The sequence below is a fragment of the Engystomops pustulosus genome, chromosome 2 (genome assembly GCF_040894005.1).
Source record: "Engystomops pustulosus chromosome 2, aEngPut4.maternal, whole genome shotgun sequence".
Classification (NCBI taxonomy): domain Eukaryota; kingdom Metazoa; phylum Chordata; class Amphibia; order Anura; family Leptodactylidae; genus Engystomops; species Engystomops pustulosus.
The window spans coordinates 155,060,811-155,079,888 of NC_092412.1; the positions used below are offsets into that span (position 1 = coordinate 155,060,811).

The following is a 19,078-nucleotide window of genomic DNA, read 5'->3' on the forward strand; positions in this document are numbered from 1 at the left end:
AACATGTAAAATACTCACTTCTCTACATCCTTTTTCTTCAGGCTGAGCTGATATAATCTCAGTTCATGGTGTTGGTCATCAATGTCCTGGACAGTGCATCACACGGATTTTCTCTTTTTTTTTTTTTTTTTTTTTTTTTTTCCATCAGCCCTCAAACGCTTTTTTTACCGCACCAAATGAAACGTCAAGAATTGTCCCTTTAAACGAGCAGGCATTTTTTTTCCTACCAATCAAGACCGAGATTCCTCTGTAGAGGGCGGTGCACAAGCGTCAACCAATAATCTCGAACCTTCGCTGGTAGCTGTCCAGTTATAGTGAGCGCCAGCCTCCGCCAATTGAACGGTCACATAGAAACGCTGTCATCCTGCTCCAATAGTATACTACTATAGAAAAGAATCGTGTGACTGACATGTTCCTCGTCCAATCAGCGTCAGTTCGCGGTGGGTATATAAGTAGCCGCTGTGGTTGGGGAGTTGTTCAGTGGGTTTGCCGGCTGTCACTGCTAGTTTATCATCCCTGAGGTCTGCACTTGGTGACCCGCCCCACTCAGCCCAGACCCCGTGCTCACCACCTGGAGCGGCCTGTCTTGTTTTAATGCGTTACTTTTAGAAACGATTTTATCGCCCGTCGCTCCACACAGACCGACTCCTTCACCGCCGCACGACCTGTTGCTGAGTCGCAACTGCAAAGCTCAGCCTCGAATTGCCCCGTCTCCAGCAAGCGAGTATCAGCCATGTCCTCCCAGTCTCCGGCCGTCACCCCGCTGTCTTCTCCGCGCTACAGCGTCCTCTCCTGGCAGCAGGTCCGCCGGCTGGACGCCATCCTGAGGGAGAGTGTCCCCATCCATGGCCGCGGAAACTTTCCGACTCTGTCGTGCCAGCCTCGGCACCTGGTGCAGGTATGTGCGGGGCCGGGTTAGGCTCCTCCATGTTGGGTGTGTGAGACATGACAGGCGGCTAGGCAGTGCATGCCTTCCCGCTGAGTCAGTCTGGCAGCGCTCCCCTGTCACACACGTGGTGTAAAGGTCGTCTCCGCAGCGCTGCTCGTGCTGTTGAGCTGTGTGTGTGCATGGTTGGGATCTGCTGGCGGAGCGCCAGGGTTTAGCAGTGATTTGCAGGAATGAAGCGGCTATTACATAACGGGTCGTGGCTAGTAGTGACCCAGTAATCCTGAGGTGCTATTGCCCCATATAGTCATACGTTGTCTTATTTGTTACATCACGTATGTGGTGCCCACCTACAACCTCGAGCTGACACTGGATGGGTGCTGTGAATGTCACATCTGCTTGTCCCCTTGCGGTCACTGGCTCATGGTGCAGTTGTGCTGAGGCGCTGTATATGGTGCTGGCTTCATGCCAGGCTGAATACCGACTACATCCATTGGCTGCAGGCCTTATCTGGCTGTGCTCATGGTGTCGGGTCACGCTTTATCCTACAAACTTCCTCCGACTTCTAAAAGTAGATCCCAGGCCCTGTGTGCTTGTAACATATAGTTTACCCTGGCTTCTACTTGGTCTCATCTGTAACCTCAGCACATCATATGTGACTTGGATCTGCAGCTCAGCCAGATCTCAGCACGACCATAGAGTACCAAGATATTTTAGGGAGGTGGTGCCACTTTTTTTTCTTTTTTTTTTTTTTTTTTTTTAATCTACTTGATGTCTATGTGGATCAAAGCTTGTTTCTGTTTTTTTGGGGTTCTTGTGTGTCAATGTCTGACCAGCCATTAGTCAAATGGAGGCCTTAGAGAAGGGGGTGGGGGTTCCTGTTTTACTCTTCTGCTAGGAGCAAACCTGAATGTGTAACTGACAGTATTCACTGCCCTCTAAAGAATAAATACATCGCCATAATGTGTTGTGGAGGTCATCCCCTATACAAGGTGCCCTTGTCCTGTTACTATATTGGCATGATGGGTTAGTAAGATTTCTAGACAAATGGCTGTCCACTTATGTTGATGGACTTCAGATTCTAGGGAAATCTACGTTATCACCTTAAAGGAAATCCACCATCAGTAGTAGATTCTACCTGCCTGTAACTTAATAATCCTTGTACATTAAACTATATTTTGGTAATATGTAAATTAACAAGTTCAATGCAGTGGCTACTAGGGCATGGAGTAGCCTTAGCTCCCAGTGTCTGGTTTATTTATGTATTGCTAAAATGATGTGTTAAATTGGGTTCCAGGATTATTAAATTACAGATTAGGGCAGAGGCAGGCAGGAGGAATCTACCCTCACATCTACTTCTAGTAGCAGGTTTGCAGGGAGAATATAACTCCCAAATACTGGACACTAACAAGGACTTCAAATTTTGAGTATCATTGTATTGTCATTCTAGAGAAATCGGTGAATTTCTCTACGTCCCTTAGAATATTTTCATAGATTTTCACTAAAATGAATGGCTGGGAAGTGGTGAAGTAATGGAACGTACATGGAAGGTTAACAGGGAAACTTTTCACGCATTTTATTTTGTTATACTTTTCTGTTACTAAAAGCACAGGTGTGACCTGGACCTAATGTGTAACAGAAAATGACTTGGACTGTGATAGAACTCACCACTACTGGAATAAAGCATTGTATTTTCAGATAATAATTTTTTTTTTTTTATTGCAATGATCCACTGCTTTTTCTGAAAGACTTGGCTGTTATCTCTTCTGGCTAGGAGATTTTTCTTGCTCTTGGACAACCCCTTTAAGGTCTTCAGGGTGCAGCCACACATTCAGTTTTTCAGATGCAGTTTTTGAAGCCAAAAGCAGGTGTGAATCATAATGGGTGAGAACATATCATTAAAAGTAACTACTCTATTTTCACTCCACTCCTGGTTTAGGCATCAAACCATCTAAAAACTGTGTGGATGCACCCTAATGCAGTATTTAGCCTAAAATAATTGGACCCATGAGGCGGAGTTACAAACTTGATAGCAGTTAGAATTGTTTTGTTTTAAAGATGGGATGGTTGCAGCTATGGGGTGTGAATTCTGTAGAATAGGAAGGTGTAGCAATCTGTCACTTGTAGAGCATGAAGCAATGACTAACAATGTTTTCTTCCACACCCTGTGAGTTGCCTTCAACAGACATGAAATTATCTACTGGAACTTGAGGGATGTTATGACTATTGTATCTACCTGTTCATTTGGGGCTATGAGTTTGGTGGAGAATTTTAGATTTCATCCACACATCTATTGAGCTTTGGCTAATGGCATTATTTGAAGGGAACTTGTCATTCAGGAGTTGTCTAAGATTCTGAAGATTTTAAAGGGGGTTTCCCAGAAAAGGCTCACATTTCAATCCCTTAGTGATAACACAAAGATCAATTCAACCCCTTTCTTTACAATGTTACTTAGGAGCTAAAACAGCAATACAACTATCACACTATGTTGCTCAGTGTAAAATCCCAGAGTGTGGATGGGGCCTCTAACCAGACACATTACTGTATTATCCATTTAGTTTTGTGGTGACAATGTGGTTAGATTATCAGGGTACAAGGTGTATATGCACTGTCATCTGGCTTTTGACTTTGTACTGACACATAAAGAGTTGAGACAGATCAGAGATGCATGAGATGATTAGAGGTTGATAGACCAGTATACTGTAACACTCTGGGCTCTGCTACATCTGATATGTTCCTGCATTCCCCTTCCCCCTTCACCACTTATCTGCTTGTAGTTTGCAGCCTCTCTACTCGCCATGTGCTGACAGGATGTAATCAGGGAGTCTGAGCTCCGTGCAGGGGGCGTGGCTAGTCACACAGTAGAGACAAACTCGGATCCACAATCTCCTTCAAGATGGTCACCACCCGACCCTAAGTAAGAAGTTACAGGGTTGTGTCTAGGGACAACTGAAATTGTGTACAGCAGGACTGATAGAAAAATGTTGGACTTATACCTATGAAATGCTGCATTTTTGTTAACAATGAATTTGAGTTATTTTGTCATCCTGAGTACATTTAAGCAACTTGTCTTTGTGGGAGTACCGCTTAACTTTTACATTCTTTTAAATTCATCAGTCTACAGTAGAGGGATTATAAACTTGTTAGGTGAAAGGTTCCTTGGAACATATTAATGTGGATTTGGGCAAAGTTTAGGCCTTCATCAGGAGCACAACTTTTTTTTTTTTTTTGATGTGCCCAAAACTGCAGTACAGCACAAAGTCCCCCAGAAACAATTTGTACAATAAGTAATGTAGACCCCAGAGCATACTAAAAGACAAATGCAGCAGGTAATAATTGTAACTAGCTGCATGCTGGGTCTGATGGTCCCCCAGTACTGTGCCCTGCCTGCAGCCAGTTATTCTTGCTTACCTGCTGCACAGCACCAATTCTTGCTGCCCGAGCTGAAAACTGAGATGCCGCCTCACTGCTATAATACTGCTATTATGTACTGGAATATAACTACATTAAAACTAACACCCCTGGGTTTAGTTAACCGCTCCAGTCAATCCTGTGTGTTTGCTGCACATGTTTTATTTTTATTTTTATTTTTTTTCCCCGTGAAACACAGCAAAAAGGCAATAAAATTGCATTGCTACAGATTCCTGGATATCTATTTGGCTTCTCTTACAGCCAGCATAAGAGTTTATAGAATTTGGATTATAAATGTCATACCAAAGTTTCATGGGTTTATCATGCTTGTCTCCACTAACTGGCAGCAACAAGTAAAGTGGGAGTAATGATTGTTCTCCCATTCTACCCCTTCAAGAAATCCCTTTCTGTCCCAGGGGTAATTGTATGAGCAAGTGCAGCACACCTTTCCTAGCTTCCTTTATCTGAAGCCCATATTACCTAGTGGGAAATGGGCATGATTTCCTGTTGGGTCTTTTTCAGTGACACTTAAAGGGGTGTTCCCATTTCAGCATGTAATGAATATTGTTTTAATAAGTTACAGAAAGTATACTGGAAATTTGTATATCCATTCCAGTTTTCTAGATCTCGGCTTGCTATAGGAAGCTTCTGTTACTTCCAGTGGACAGAAATTTATACAATGTATATTGGAAAATTGTCATCATGCAAACAATAACATTAACTCTGCCACTGCAGAAATTGTGAATAATGGGAAAGATGGAACACTTGTTGTGCTCTTGCATGCCACTAGAGGTTGTGTTGCAAACACTTGACATTTCTACAATGAATAAATTCTGACTACATTTGTGTACATGGTGGTTCCCTTTATCTTTGAATCTCACAAATACATGTAAAATGTTTCATCGTTGCCCTGAAGCTCCGCAAGGGCCAGGATTTTATGTTGGCTTATGTTGTAGATGGCTCTGAGCATAGGGTGTGGTGTGAATTTCCACCCTGTTTGGCATTCTGCTGGTTCAGCTGTTAGGGGAGGGTAGAGAAGTTTTGTAGGAATATATTATAGGTGTTTAACTTGCCAGAGGAGTATATGGAGTGTATTTTACAGCCTCTATTCCTCCCTTGTATCCTCATAGATGTGTAGTGATGATGACTTGGTATGTCTTTCTTATGGCAACTGTAAGTAATAAACACTACTTAAACCAGTCTCTCTGGTAAGTGTGACTAGATGCATAGGAATCTACCTATTTAATAAGCTAAGGAATTTTCAGCCCTCTTAGTGCTTCATCCTATAGGTGTTTGAGATGTAACCACTAATCTCCATCTGGATGATCTGTGGATGGTTGGTCACTAGGTGCTTGTAAGAAATCTTTCAGTGTTACATTTGTTACTTCAAAAAGTACCAACTATTGCTCACTAGTATCCATCTTTACAGGGATGCAGTTCGTATAGTTCAGCTCACCAGTTTGGTTGTTGGTTGGGTCCCTGGCTTTGATAGTCTTGAGTATATTCTGTGCCTAATTGTTTTAGTTTAGTCTTTGTCAGGTATCTGCTACAAAAAGTAAATCCAAAAGATGCCTACAGCACTGCTATGCATAGGGCAGCTCATCTGTAAAGTAGTGACTGACCTCAGGACAACCCTGACCATAACTATAGGTAGACACTACTTATCTTAGTTGGGGGGGGGGGGGGGAGGGCAACAAGAAGCTTGCCATAACATTTACAATGTCATAAGTTCATAAAAGTTTTCTTGATTTATTGGCACTCAATAAGCAGTAATGTTACCTTCAAGTACACTGCTGCCCATCATGTTGCAAAGCTATTAAGGCTCGATTAAAGGTGTTGCATAACTTAAAACTGACAATGGATTGAAACTAGAAACACCTGCTGGATCAAAGCTTGGCAGCTTGACAGAATTAAAGTCCCAAAGAAACATGCTATGGCATGGAGATCTGCTGAGCATGCAGAATATAAGACTTGTTTAGTCTGAATTGCTTTTAAGTCAATTATTCAATGCACTTCTAGGTTTCTGTGTGTTTGACATTATCTTGGTTTTTTTTAATGTAAACTATTGTCTTATCTCCTGCAGGTAGTCCGGCATCGTCTAGAGCAAAGCGGTATCCATGTACACAAGGTGAAGCTGAATGGCTCTGCTGCGAGTCACGTGCTTCATGAAGATAGCGGCTGGGGTTACAAGGATTTGGACCTTATTTTTATTGTGGATTTGAAAATTCCAGACGCGTTTCAGGTGGTGAAACATGCTGTATTGGATTGTCTCCTGGACTTTCTGCCTGCAGGGGTGAATAAAGAAAAGATTACACCCATGACTTTAAAAGAAGCTTATGTACAGAAACTGGTAAAGGTTTGTACTGAAAGTGACCGGTGGAGCCTCATCTCCTTATCAAACAACAATGGCAAAAACATTGAGCTTAAATTTGTTGATGCTCTAAGACGACAGTTTGAGTTCAGTGTGGACTCCTTCCAGATCCTGCTGGATTCAATGCTTGTTTTCAATCAGAGTTCAGAGCCTCCAATGTCTCAGGCCTACCATCCTACTGTGACTGGAGAGAGTGTGTATGGAGATTTTGCAGAAGCCATGGATCACTTGCGTAATCGGATAATTGCCACCCGAAACCCAGAAGAAATCCGCGGTGGCGGGCTTCTTAAATACTGTAACTTGCTTGTCCGTGGTTTTAGACCAAAGTCAGAAGTGGATATGAAGACTATGCAGCGCTACATGTGTTCACGTTATTTCATAGACTTTCCAGATATACGCGAACAGTTAAGAAAACTTAAGTGTTATCTGCAGGACCACTTTGTGGGGATGGAGGACAAGCGTTATGACTACCTAATGACTCTTCACAACGTAGTTAATGAAAGTACTGTCTGCTTAATGGGACATGAACGACGTCAGACACTCACACTCATTGCTTCTTTGGCAATTCAGGTGTTATCTGAACAGAATCCTGTCCCAGCCATCCCTAACTTCACCTGCTACTACCAGCCTGCTACCTTCATGAGTGATGGCAACTACAGTAGTTACTATTTTACTCCAGTCCAGCCTGTTGTGTCTTGCAGCCACTCCTACCAGACTTGGCTTCCTTGCTGTAATTGACTTTTGGCTAGTTCATCGACTAGCTCCTATCAGCCTTCTAAACAAAGCAAGAAGTGACTGGTTGTCTTTGATCTTAACTTGGTTATGATGGGGCTAGGATGGTCAGCTCTCACAGCCTTTAAACCAACTGTTTTCTATAGGACTACCATTAATATTGAGTTTTGACTCCTTTCCTCCAATTTTAATCTGATGCAAGCTTTAGAACCTGTGAACATATTGGGTGTTTGGACCAAATTGTAGGAGTTAAAGCTCTTAAGTGCCTGAAAGCTTGATTGGTTCAACTCCTCCTAGATTCTAAGAACTACTTGTTCTTGCTTTCAGTATTGCAAATCCATTCTACTGCTGATCACTCCAGCACACAATATTTTAATTTTCTGTAGTATGTGCCTTTATAATTTCCTTTTTGCAAAACATTTTTTTAATATCTTTTAATGACCTACTGGATTTACATAGTTTGGTGCTATGAGATATACCTCCCACCTAAAGGGCTCTCTTACACTGCCATATTTGTGGCCTGCCAAAAACTAGACCATATCCCACAGGGTGTCATTTAAGATCCAATCTTGGTTTTTTGCAAATATGGATGGGAACTCTTAAGGCAGTGTAAATCAGCCTGTGCAATAACTTTTATAGTTGTATATTTAAGTCAATATACAGTAGTTGAATGGAGTCTTAAGATCTTTCCCAGGATTTTGCTTAAGGCAATAGCCTGCGACTGCCAAAACTGTTAATAAGTACCAGAAGCATTAAGGGCTGACAAAGTGATCTAGCCTGTCAAAAAAACAGTACAGATGCAAGTTTCTGAAAATAAAGTCCATCTACCATCAAAATCCATGATCAACCAGGGGCACTAATTATGGTCATCTTGTGTTTGTTATCCATTACCTCCCTCTTAAAATTGTGCTAATGAATCCCACTTAATGAAATTGCAGTAAACTTGTTTACGAGTATTCCTGCAATGTAACGGCATGTGAAGCCAGGAGGTCATGGACTACTAGTCACAGTACCTGGATCTGAGCTAGTATCCCTGCACATAATGCTTGAATTTGATTGTAGATTTCCTTTGAGGCAGTTTGTCACCTACTTCTTGCCCATAAAGACTAAAATTTTTATGTATTTAACATGGGGCACAGGTTTAATAACTAGTTGACTTCTGTGGTAGGCAGTGAGGCATTCACAACTTTTACCTTTTTTATAACATTCAAGACAAAATGGAGCAGTATGTGTTAAGTCATTGATATTGGCAAGAATGAGGCCAAATCTGTTTTATATTTTTTTTTTTTTTCTAAGTTTGCTGTAAATGAAGGCTTGTTTCTTTTCCACCAGATGTTCATGCTACCAGAAAACGCAACAATTCATTCCTATTCCTTGCTAAAGTCAGTGGTCTGCCAAGGCCCTGGGCCTAATTTATGGCTTGGCCTGTGCCTAATCATAATTTGGGTTCTTGCTGTGTTAAAGATGCAGGACCCCCTATGTCTGGAAGTCTGATAACTTCAATGAACAGGTGTAATCTAAAAAAATTAATTTATGGCATGTTCACAATACCCATTTGTTAGCTGGCATGAAGAATCCTGCAGTTCTTGGGTAACTGTATTTTCAGGAATCTGATGGAAGGTCTGGAATCTTCTTGCTAGGAATATCTATTGCACTAGTTTGTTACAAAGCAGTTTGTAAGTTCTGAGACCCAACTGAAGTGAGTGGTTGGGTGCTGTAGAAGGGCCAGTTCTTGGTTCAGTTGGCTGTCCAGCAAATTATAAAGATCATACCTGGAACCTTATTGTGGATATCAAAGTGGTCCCAGAATTTAGAGGGCCCCCAACTACATGGATCATGCAGCATTGAACTTTTTTTTTTTTTTTTTTAGTAACATTCGTCTATTCTCTTAGGCTTGTGGGAAGATAAAGTAGATCTGAACACAACTAGTCATTGTGTGGTTCTTGGGCACTGCATTAATCTGATCTATTCCTATAGTGACATGTAACTACAATTTCGCTAAGATTATAAAGTTTATAACCTTGTGATTTGTTTTTACAAATTTTCAGTGCTTTAAGTTCCGGGGAAGGTCTGTGGGGCACAGCGTTAGGTGGTGGAGCCTTGGCTTTTGTTGTATGTACCAGGTACTATCCCTCTGTATCTACTTGGTGGTCCTGCCCCCTCTGCCTGTCAAAGCTGCATCTCTTTAGACACTTGTGCAGCTAATTTGAAAGCAAGGTGAGCAGACTGAAAGCCCTATAACCTATAGATTTGAGAACCAATGGCATATCTGACCTAAATCTAGTAATGGGCTATGTGGAAAAGTGGTGGATGTTCTGCAACATATAATATAGTGCAAGGAACTTGTCTGTAAAAAATCTGTGGCTTCTATCTCGCCTTAATAATCACTTGCTCCATCACTGGTGTGCACATGACCTTAAAAGGATGTCATGGAGTAGTCAGGCAAATGCATGTTTGTTAAAACCAGAGCCCTGTGCTTTACAATACTGTTACATCACTGATTTAAATGAACCATGCTTGATAACCTGTTACTATCAGTCTAAAATTCATTTTCCAGGGAATATCCTAATGCAATTTCTCCATAATGGTAATGACTTGCCCCCAAGGTTTAACCAACGGAATACCATGTACTTCTGTAGAATAAGGGGCTACCAAAGCTGACATGGGCACTAAATAGGTGTTATTGACATTAGTTTTACGCTTTTTTTTTTTTTTTTTTTTTTTTTTTTTTTTAAGTGATCTCTTGACAAAGTAACATTTGCTATGTTAAAGAGGAGTAAATTTTTAGATTTTTTTTTTTTAATCCTTTTAATTTGTTTCTTTGGTCCTTCTATATTCCACAAGTTAATGCAAAGCAAATTGATCTATAACACAATTAAATATCTGTTAATGTTGGATGCCATTCAAGCTTATCATTTAAAGGTTTTGTTTTGAAGGGGTGAAATGTCATTTAGACCAAATATTTTACATTGTTTGAAGAGAGCTGAATCTTCTATTTCACACATGAATAATTCCTTATGTCTTGCATTCCCACTGGGTTTTTATTTGTAAATTATGTGCCAAAAGTTTGTTCCTTGTGGATTGCAATGATTTAACATTCTGTTAATCTAACTGCACATTGGTTAATCTCAAGTGTTGTATTTGTAATCCTGTTTTGGCTGCTTTGTTCTGTATTCAGATTGTAGTGTTGCCCTGTCAGCAGAGAAGCTTGGGCCCAGCTCTCCTCCCCTGTGCTCATATGTGTAGTCTTCCTTACTTTGCATTTCTGGGTATCTATTTTTACACTCAACTGCTGTCAACACCTGCACTAACCCTGCTTGTAAAGTGACTGTCCATCCCGACTCCACCTGCTTTAATGAAAGGCCCATTTTAATTATATTATAGTATTTGAGGTGGAGTATAGGACTAATAACTGTTGAGTAATGCAGGCAGATTCTTAATAGTAAATCCAGTTGATACAAAGCTGGAAAGATGACTGGCTTCACAATGTAATACATGGGGACACGTATGTGTGACACCAATGTAGGAGTACACTGCCATGACTTCAGAGTCTGGCCTCTGTATGATTAATGTAAATGTTCTCACAAAATCATGTGTAACTCCAGAGACATACAGCAGGATTTGTTAACCCTTGAATGGGCTTCCTACAGTTGGAGAATTGGGGGTGTTCTGATCACATAATGCAGGAACATGGAGCCAATGGACCCTCATTTCTATAGATTGTACTGTAGACATCCTGCCATGCCAGCAATATTAAAATGCTTCACTCCTTTGACCAAATTTAGGCAACTCTTTCCAGCGCTGGAGCTGCTGACAATTGGTGACTTCATTCTCCTAGCTGCATGCTCAGCTCATTCCTGGAATCTGAGCTCATGATTTAACACTTTCATTACAAAGCTACCCCACTAAAGTTGTGAAGTTAAACACACTGTAAAATAAAGCACTTATAATGCATTTCCTGCTTAAAGTGTGCCTTAAAGCTTCTGTATAATGGCTAGCTATGCAGGGCTGAGAGGTGTTGAACAAGTTGGGGAGTTGTCCAGTTCTGGCTGTAACATTCTGAAAGCTTATATTCTCTTTTCCAAACAACCCATCTTTTTACATGGTGGGGGGGGGGGCAACAAAATATGCAGTGTTATCACCCCTTCAGTGGGGCTGTGGAGCCAAAAAAAATAAAAATATATTTTCTCAATCTGTCTCATGGCTTTATGCTATCTTTAGAATGCAACAATTCCAGGCTTGTCAAGATCACTTTTCGCAGTGTAAACTGCTCCAGGCAGGTTTTGTTCTATCTGTGAATATATCCTTTCAGGTCTATATACACACCTTAAATTTCATGCTCTGTAGTGCATTGCAGGTGAGTTCTAGAGTCCTTTACCAAATAATGGTAGCAAGGCAATTTCATTATGAAACCTCAGTTATATCTATCCTGGTTTATGGAGGTTTTTCACATTTATTCTAAGACATTCTGGCCTCCTGATTAGTAGAGTTTACTTACTGCAAGTCAGTGGCGTAACTACCGCCGTAGCAGCCGTAGCGGTTGCTACGGGGCCCGTGAGGTTCAGGGGCCCGGGGATGCACGCTCCCTGCAGTGCTTTGCCACGGCCTGGGGTAAGTGGTCCGGGGCTGCAGTGCCGGATCGTGCCCCCGGGCCCCTCCCTCTCTGTGCATCTACACGTCTCCTGAGCCCGCCCGCCTCTTTCCGGGATCCCTGCCTGCTCATATCCTTGACCCGCCCCCCAGCCACCTCTCTGACCCGCCCCCCTCATCTCCCTGACCTCCCCGCTCATCAGCCTGCAGGGCGGCACAGTTGATTCTCTGCCCCCCCCCCCCTTTCCCCCGCTCGGCCCCCCCCCCTTCCCCCACTCGACCCCCCCCTTCCCCCGCTCGCGCCCCCCCCCCCCCCCCCCCCCCCGCCGTCTGAATGCATCTGGACACCTGCCTGAACACCCATACAGCCCCCAAACTTCCTAAAAGGTAAGTATATACAGATGTATTTATCTGTATGTATATATGTATTTATCTGTATGTATATATGTATTTATCTGTATGTATATATGTATTTATCTGTATGCATATACTGTGTACATATGTATATACAGTGTATATACAGTGTGTATGTGTATATATACTGTATATATGTGTGTATATACTGTGTGTGTGTGTATATACTGTGTATATGTGTATATATTGCATATATACTGTGTATATGTGTATATATTGCATATATACTGTGTATATGTGTGTATATGTGTATATATACTGTGTATATATTGCATATATACTGTGAATATGTGTGTATATGTGTATATATTGTATATATACTGTGTATATATTGTATATATACTGTGTATATGTGTATATATTGTATATATACTGTGTATATGTGTATATATTGTATATATACTGTGAATATGTGTGTATATGTGTATATATTGTATATATACTGTGTATATATTGTATATATACTGTGTATATATTGTATATATACTGTGTATATGTGTATATATTGTATATATACTGTGTATATGTGTATATATTGTATATATACTGTGAATATGTGTGTATATGTGTATATATTGTATATATACTGTGTATATATTGTATATATACTGTGTATATATTGTATATATACTGTGTATATATTGTATATATACTGTGTATATGTGTATATATTGTATATATACTGTGTATATGTGTATATATTGTATATATACTGTGTATATGTGTATATATTGTATATATACTGTGTATATGTGTATATATTGTATGTATATGTGTATATATACTGTGAATATGTGTGTATATGTGTATATATTGTATATATACTGTGTATATGTGTATATATTGTATATATACTGTGTATATGTGTATATATTGTATATATACTGTGTATATTTGTATATATACTGTGAATATGTGTGTATATACTGTGTATATGTGTATATATTGTATATATACTGTGTATACATAAATATATATATATATAAATCCTATGTATATGTATATATGCATCTACTATGTATACATGTATATACTGTGTATAAATGCATTGAAGCAAATACTGTATTTTTACATGCATGTATTTATATTAGCATATATATATGATGTGTGTTTTTGTATGTGGTAAGTATGTATGCTGTATATACTGAATGTATGTTTATATTCTGTATGTATACGCAGCATGTGTGTATATGGTGTTTTTATCCTGCATGTATGTGTATATATGGTCAGTGTATACTGTATTTGTGTATGTATGTATATATATATATTTGTGTGTGTATTGTAAATGTATTATATGTATATAATGTGTATACTGTATGAGTTTGTATATACTCTGTGTATTAGTGTATAAATGTATATGAGTGTATAAATGTGTGTATAAGTGAATGCTTGTATGTATAAGGGTGCGAGTATACGAGAGTAGAACTTTATGTGTGTATATAAAGGTGTGTATATATCAGTGTATAAATGTGTGTAATTGTATAAACATGACTGTATAGGGGTACCTTCCCAAGAACATATGGGGGACGTATATCTGGCCGCAGATTTGCTGCCGGATATACTTCCCCCATAAGCTTCTATACGCCAGGGCTCGGCACGGTGAGCACAACGAGTACTCACTGTTTTGAGCAAAAGAGATAGAGCGTGCTCTATCTATGGCCGTAAGAACGACCATGCGGCTCTATTCTCTATGGAGAGGGGAGGGGTGAGCCGCGGTCACCTCTCCTCCTCTCCAGCGCGCCCGACGTGTGCCTGCCATATATATATATTTTAAGGGGTAGGGGGGCCCCATGCAGAAATCTGCTATGGGGCCCAGCCTCTCCTAGTTACGCCCCTGCTGCAAGTACAGTCAGTCACCTACTTAAGAACACCTGACTTGCAGACAACCCCTAGTAACAGACCTCTGGATTTTGGTGACTTGCTGTACTTTAGCCCTAGGCTACAATAACATTTATCAAAGGTGTCTAAGCTACGTAAATCCCTGTTCTAATGACAACCCAACATTTTTAAAATCCAATAGTCAAAGGCCAAAGAATTGCTGGTTACAACTATAAAGTTTACAGTTCTGACTTAAATACAAAATTAAACCTGAACCAATCCTGTACATAACACAGGAACTGCCTGTAGTGGGCTTTTTAGAATTACTTTGCAGGTTACACACCAAGAGAATTTGTTTTTGCGCCTCAAGTCAAAATTACTTGTGCATATACTGGGACACACTAAGGGCTGTGCACCAGTTTTCTGACAGACTTTGCACTTTCTAGGTGTAAACTGCTTCCACAGGCATGTAAGAAATGTTTGCACCACAATGTGCTGCATGTGCCTGGTTTGTGGCACAGCTGCACTAGGCACCATGTGACACAAATTAGGGGGGGTCAGCACTTAGTCTGACCATGTGCGAGATTTAACATGCAAAGTTGGTGAACTGTCAGGCCAGTGCATCGAAGCAACAGATTCATGGTTTCTGGCACATGTTCTTAATGACTTAGTCACACCATGTTTTGGGATAAATTACTAATTCCCATTCCACCAAGGCCAACCAATTGGATTTATTAGATCCTATTTTTTGTCAAGTGTCACAAATCCAGACACTGGCAAACCTAGTTGGCACCAATACCTTGATAAATTATTTGTTGAAGGTTCTGAAAAACTTGGGTTCCTGCTGCAGAAAACATTAGCCAAAACTTGACACCTTTTTGCCATTACATAACTTTGGTTCATTCTCTCCCAAGTTTGTTGACTAACATGTTTACCATTCGGATCAGATAAATTGAACCTTAAAGTGTAACCGTCATTTCAAAAAACGTTTGATATGTTGTAGGGCAGGTAATTTTAAGCACTTTTGCAATTGGATTAGTTACTCGAATCCTACTCCTTCCTCTTGTATTCTGCAGACTTCCCCCTAGATGCCAGTCATCTCTCATATGTCTGTTACTATGGACGTTCAGTCTTCATAAAGAAGCTGAGACTACAGAATGAGAGATGCCCCCCATCCCCCTCCCTGCACACAGCTGATTACCTCATAGCTCAGTGCTGCAGAAGCCATAACTAATGTAATAGAAGTTCAGGTGCTTGGTTATCTCCTCAGCTTTCCCTACACTTGTGTATAAACACATAATCATCACAGACCAACTGCAGCTCCCTCCCCCCCCCCCCCCCCCCCCCAAAATCACCTCACACAAAGTGGCAGGGGACACTCCAAGTCTGTTAGCACGGAGCCGGCTCCAGTGCGGCCATGACAGGCAGGGATGAGAGGAGAGAAAAGGGGGGGTGGAGAATTCAGTGATAGGTGGGTTTGGAGTTGGGGGGAGGCGATAGTGAGGGTTTATGTATGGGGCTTAGGAAGTGTAGCCATCTTTTGGCTTGAGAAAATTGTCAGAGTAGGTTGTCAGGTCAGTGGGTCTTGAGGTCAGGGCCTATTAGTGGGGCAGTTAGGGGTGCTAGGCTCAGCAGCAGGTGGGTAGTTTTAGGAAAAGAATAGGAAGATGGCCGAGGTTGAGGCCTTTTTTTTTTTTTTTGGAAAGGATGAGGGAGCAGGCCAGGGCTAAGGGCCCGGAGTGGGTGAGGAGCCAGATGCAAGCGATAGACACCAGCGACTCACCCGGGCGACCAGCCAGTTGGAGGACGACGAGGAGGAGGAGGAGGAGGACGAGGACGACTCTCCCACCAGGGTGCATAGGGCCTTCGATAGAGCTTATAGCTCCAGTCCAGAGCCGTGCACAGTGGGTGCTAGGCAGGCGGCACCGCTGGAAGGCGCAAGTGGGAGTGCAGGGGGGGGGTGGCGGCGGTTCACCCCCTCCAGTATGTGTCATGGCGCCAAGGGTGCATAGTGAGGGCGATCATAGGGCTGCTGGGGGGTGTCAGCCGATTTCGGTTGCACCCAGCTGCCAGGTGGGGGATCTGGCTCTTGTGCGCCGTGTCTCCTCTGTTCTTTTTCCGTTGCAGCGCGGAGACAGCTATTCTGGAGACATTGCGGCAGGCTTTGGGCACGGCTCAGCCAGGACAGGCTCCAGTTCTAGCGCCTTCGGCAGGAGTCCCGGTGGTTTCCAGCGCGGCAGGAGTCGGGCCTGTAGCGGTTGCGGCGGCCCTGCCAGGACTTGTGGCGGCAGGACAACCCTGCTGGGACCCGTGATGGACTCAGGGGCCTCCTGTTCCGCAGTGGCAGCAAGTGTCAGCAGCGCTGCCCAATCAGGTGGGTCTACAGGCACACATACACTGATACAGGGATCTGCACTAATACCAGTAGGACAGGATAGTGAGATTGCGCTGGGGGGGGACTGGGATGTCCTTGGTTGGGGCGCTACAAGAAATATTGCAGGGAGTTCAGCGGTTAGAAAAAGTAGTCGAACAAGCTCAGGGGTCAAAGCGTGCTTGGCCGGTAGCGGTATGGACTGGGGGTGTTAGCACGGGAGTGGGGGCTGGGTGGTTGCGAGGCAGGAGCAGGGAGTGACCACTAACTCAGAGACAGGGGTACAGATGGAAAAGGAGGATGCAGCTGCGAAGCCACTACCGGTGTCAGACGGGGCAAAAGCTAGCTTATACATTTGTATGAGGGGGCCGTTGGGGGCACGCTTAAAACCGGAAGTGAAAGAAAAAATCTGGAAAAAAGAGAATATTGATATTTTCACTTTACTGACTTTGGAGCGTTTTAGTGTGTAAAGGTGGGAGAAGGGGAAAGAGCATAGAAAGGAGGAGGATGAGGAACGCAGGCGTTTTAGGTTGATCCCGCGTACATTTGGGAACTGGTTAAATGTGTTTGCTATATTAGCAAGGGTAGTAGATGAAAAACACCCGGAGTGCTGTTCCGCGCTGTGGTGTTTCTTTGTGACTGTGTGGGATGTCTATAAGAATTATGGGGGTACGTCATGGCTACAATATGACGAGCAGTTTCGTCAGCGGATGTCAGTACAGCCGTCATTAGAATGGGATCACAGGGATATAGACCTGTGGATGCGCTTGATGACCAAGGTACCAGGGAAGGGGTTGTATTTTGGGGGTGTGCCGGTGGCGGGATCGCCTTTTCAGCCAGGGCCCGACGGGGGGGAAGCTTGGAAGCCCGTCGGGCGGGGGAAACAGGGGTGTATGCTGGCGTTTTAACAAAGGCTCCTGCACATGGGGGGTCTCTTGTATCTTCCGGCACAAGTGCTCAGGTTGCGGGGGAAGTAATCATCCCTTCTCCAGATGTTTTAAGAAGAGCAAATAGGGAAAAAGCGGTTTTGTTGGACGAGGGCTTTAGAGTGGGTTTTCATATTCCGTTTAAAGAAGGGATGGGGGGTTGTTTTGCGAAGAATTTAAAGTCAGTAGCTGAGTTTCCTGCTGTAGTTAGGGACAAGTTGGATAAGGAAGTGGCTCTGGGTAGGATGTTAGGCCCTTTTGCATCACCGCCGGTGGCAGATTTGAAGGTGTCCCCCCCCCCCCCTGGGTTTGGTCCTGAAGAAGGAAGTGGGAAAATTTAGGCTTATACACCATTTGTCCTAGCCAAAAGGGGCGTCAGTTAATGATGACATTGATGCTTCCTTGACGTCCGTGTCATACACGTCTTTTGACGCGGCAGTAGCGTTCGTATGGGGGATGGGGCAGTGGGCCCTTATGGCAAAAGCTGACATCGAGGCTGCTTTTCGTTTACTACCGGTTCATCCGGAATATATACATTTGTTGGGGTGTTGTTTCGAAGATCGTTATTATGTAGATGCGTGCCTCCCGATCGGCTGCTCCATATCGTGTGCATATTTTGAAGCATTTAGCACATTTTTGGAGTGGGTCATCTGGGAGGTGTCTGGTTCGAAGGCAGTTATTCATTATTTAGATTTTTTTGTGTGTTGGGGCTGCTGCCGGTTATGGCTGTAAGGTGTTACTTGCTACATTGGAAAAAGTATTTGCAGAGTTTGGGGTGCCATTGTCGGCGGATAAAACGGAGGGCCCGGTGACGTCGCTGTGTTTTTTGGGCATTGAAATAGACTCAGTGAGGATGGAGTGCCGGTTGCCAGAGGCTAAGCTAGCTGATCTTCATTTGGGGGTCCAGGAAGCATTAGTGAAGAAAAAACTTACGCTTCGTCAGTTGCAGTCATTGTTGGGAAAACTGAATTTCGCTTGTCGCATTATGCCGATGGGGAGGGTCTTTTGTCGGCGGCTAGCACAGGCGACAGCGGGGGTGCGTAGGCCAGATTATTTTAACAGATTGCAAAGTGGGCACAGAGCTGAATTGATGGTGTGGGACAGTTTTTTGGCAAAATACAATGGCAGGACATTCTGGATGGCTGCTCCGATTTCCAACATGGAACTGCATCTGTACACGGATGCAGCTGGAGCTGTGGGTTACGGGGCTTTCTTTGATGGTGAGTGGTGTGCGGTGCAGTGGCCTAGGCATTGGGTGGATAGGGGATTGACTGCTAATTTGTGCTTTTTGGAGCTATTCCCGATTGTCATATCAGTGGAATTGTGGGAGAGCCAGCTAGCGGACAAATGTGTGGTGTTTCATTGTGACAACATGTCAGTAGTGCAGGTCATCAACCAACAAACAGCATCTTCCCCAAAAGTTATTGTTCTTTTGCGTCATTTGATATTACGCTGCCTGGATTGGAATGTGATGTTTCGGGCAGTTCATGTACCGGGTGTGGATAACGCTATAGCGGATGCTTTTATCTCGCCTACAGCTGGAAAAATTCAGAGAGTTG

The 19,078-nt window shown here is 42.8% G+C and overlaps 1 protein-coding gene across 1 annotated transcript; it reads left to right on the top strand.

Moving 5' to 3' along the window:
- Nucleotides 1-449: 449 nt before the first annotated feature.
- TENT5B (terminal nucleotidyltransferase 5B) lies at nucleotides 450-11,833 on the top strand. The gene is made up of 2 exons (XM_072137022.1): nucleotides 450-898; nucleotides 6,381-11,833. Exons 1-2 carry the CDS (start codon nucleotides 734-736, stop codon nucleotides 7,404-7,406), a joined length of 1,191 nt encoding a protein of 396 aa, XP_071993123.1. The 5' UTR covers nucleotides 450-733; the 3' UTR covers nucleotides 7,407-11,833.
- The last annotated feature ends 7,245 nt before the right edge of the window (nucleotides 11,834-19,078 follow it).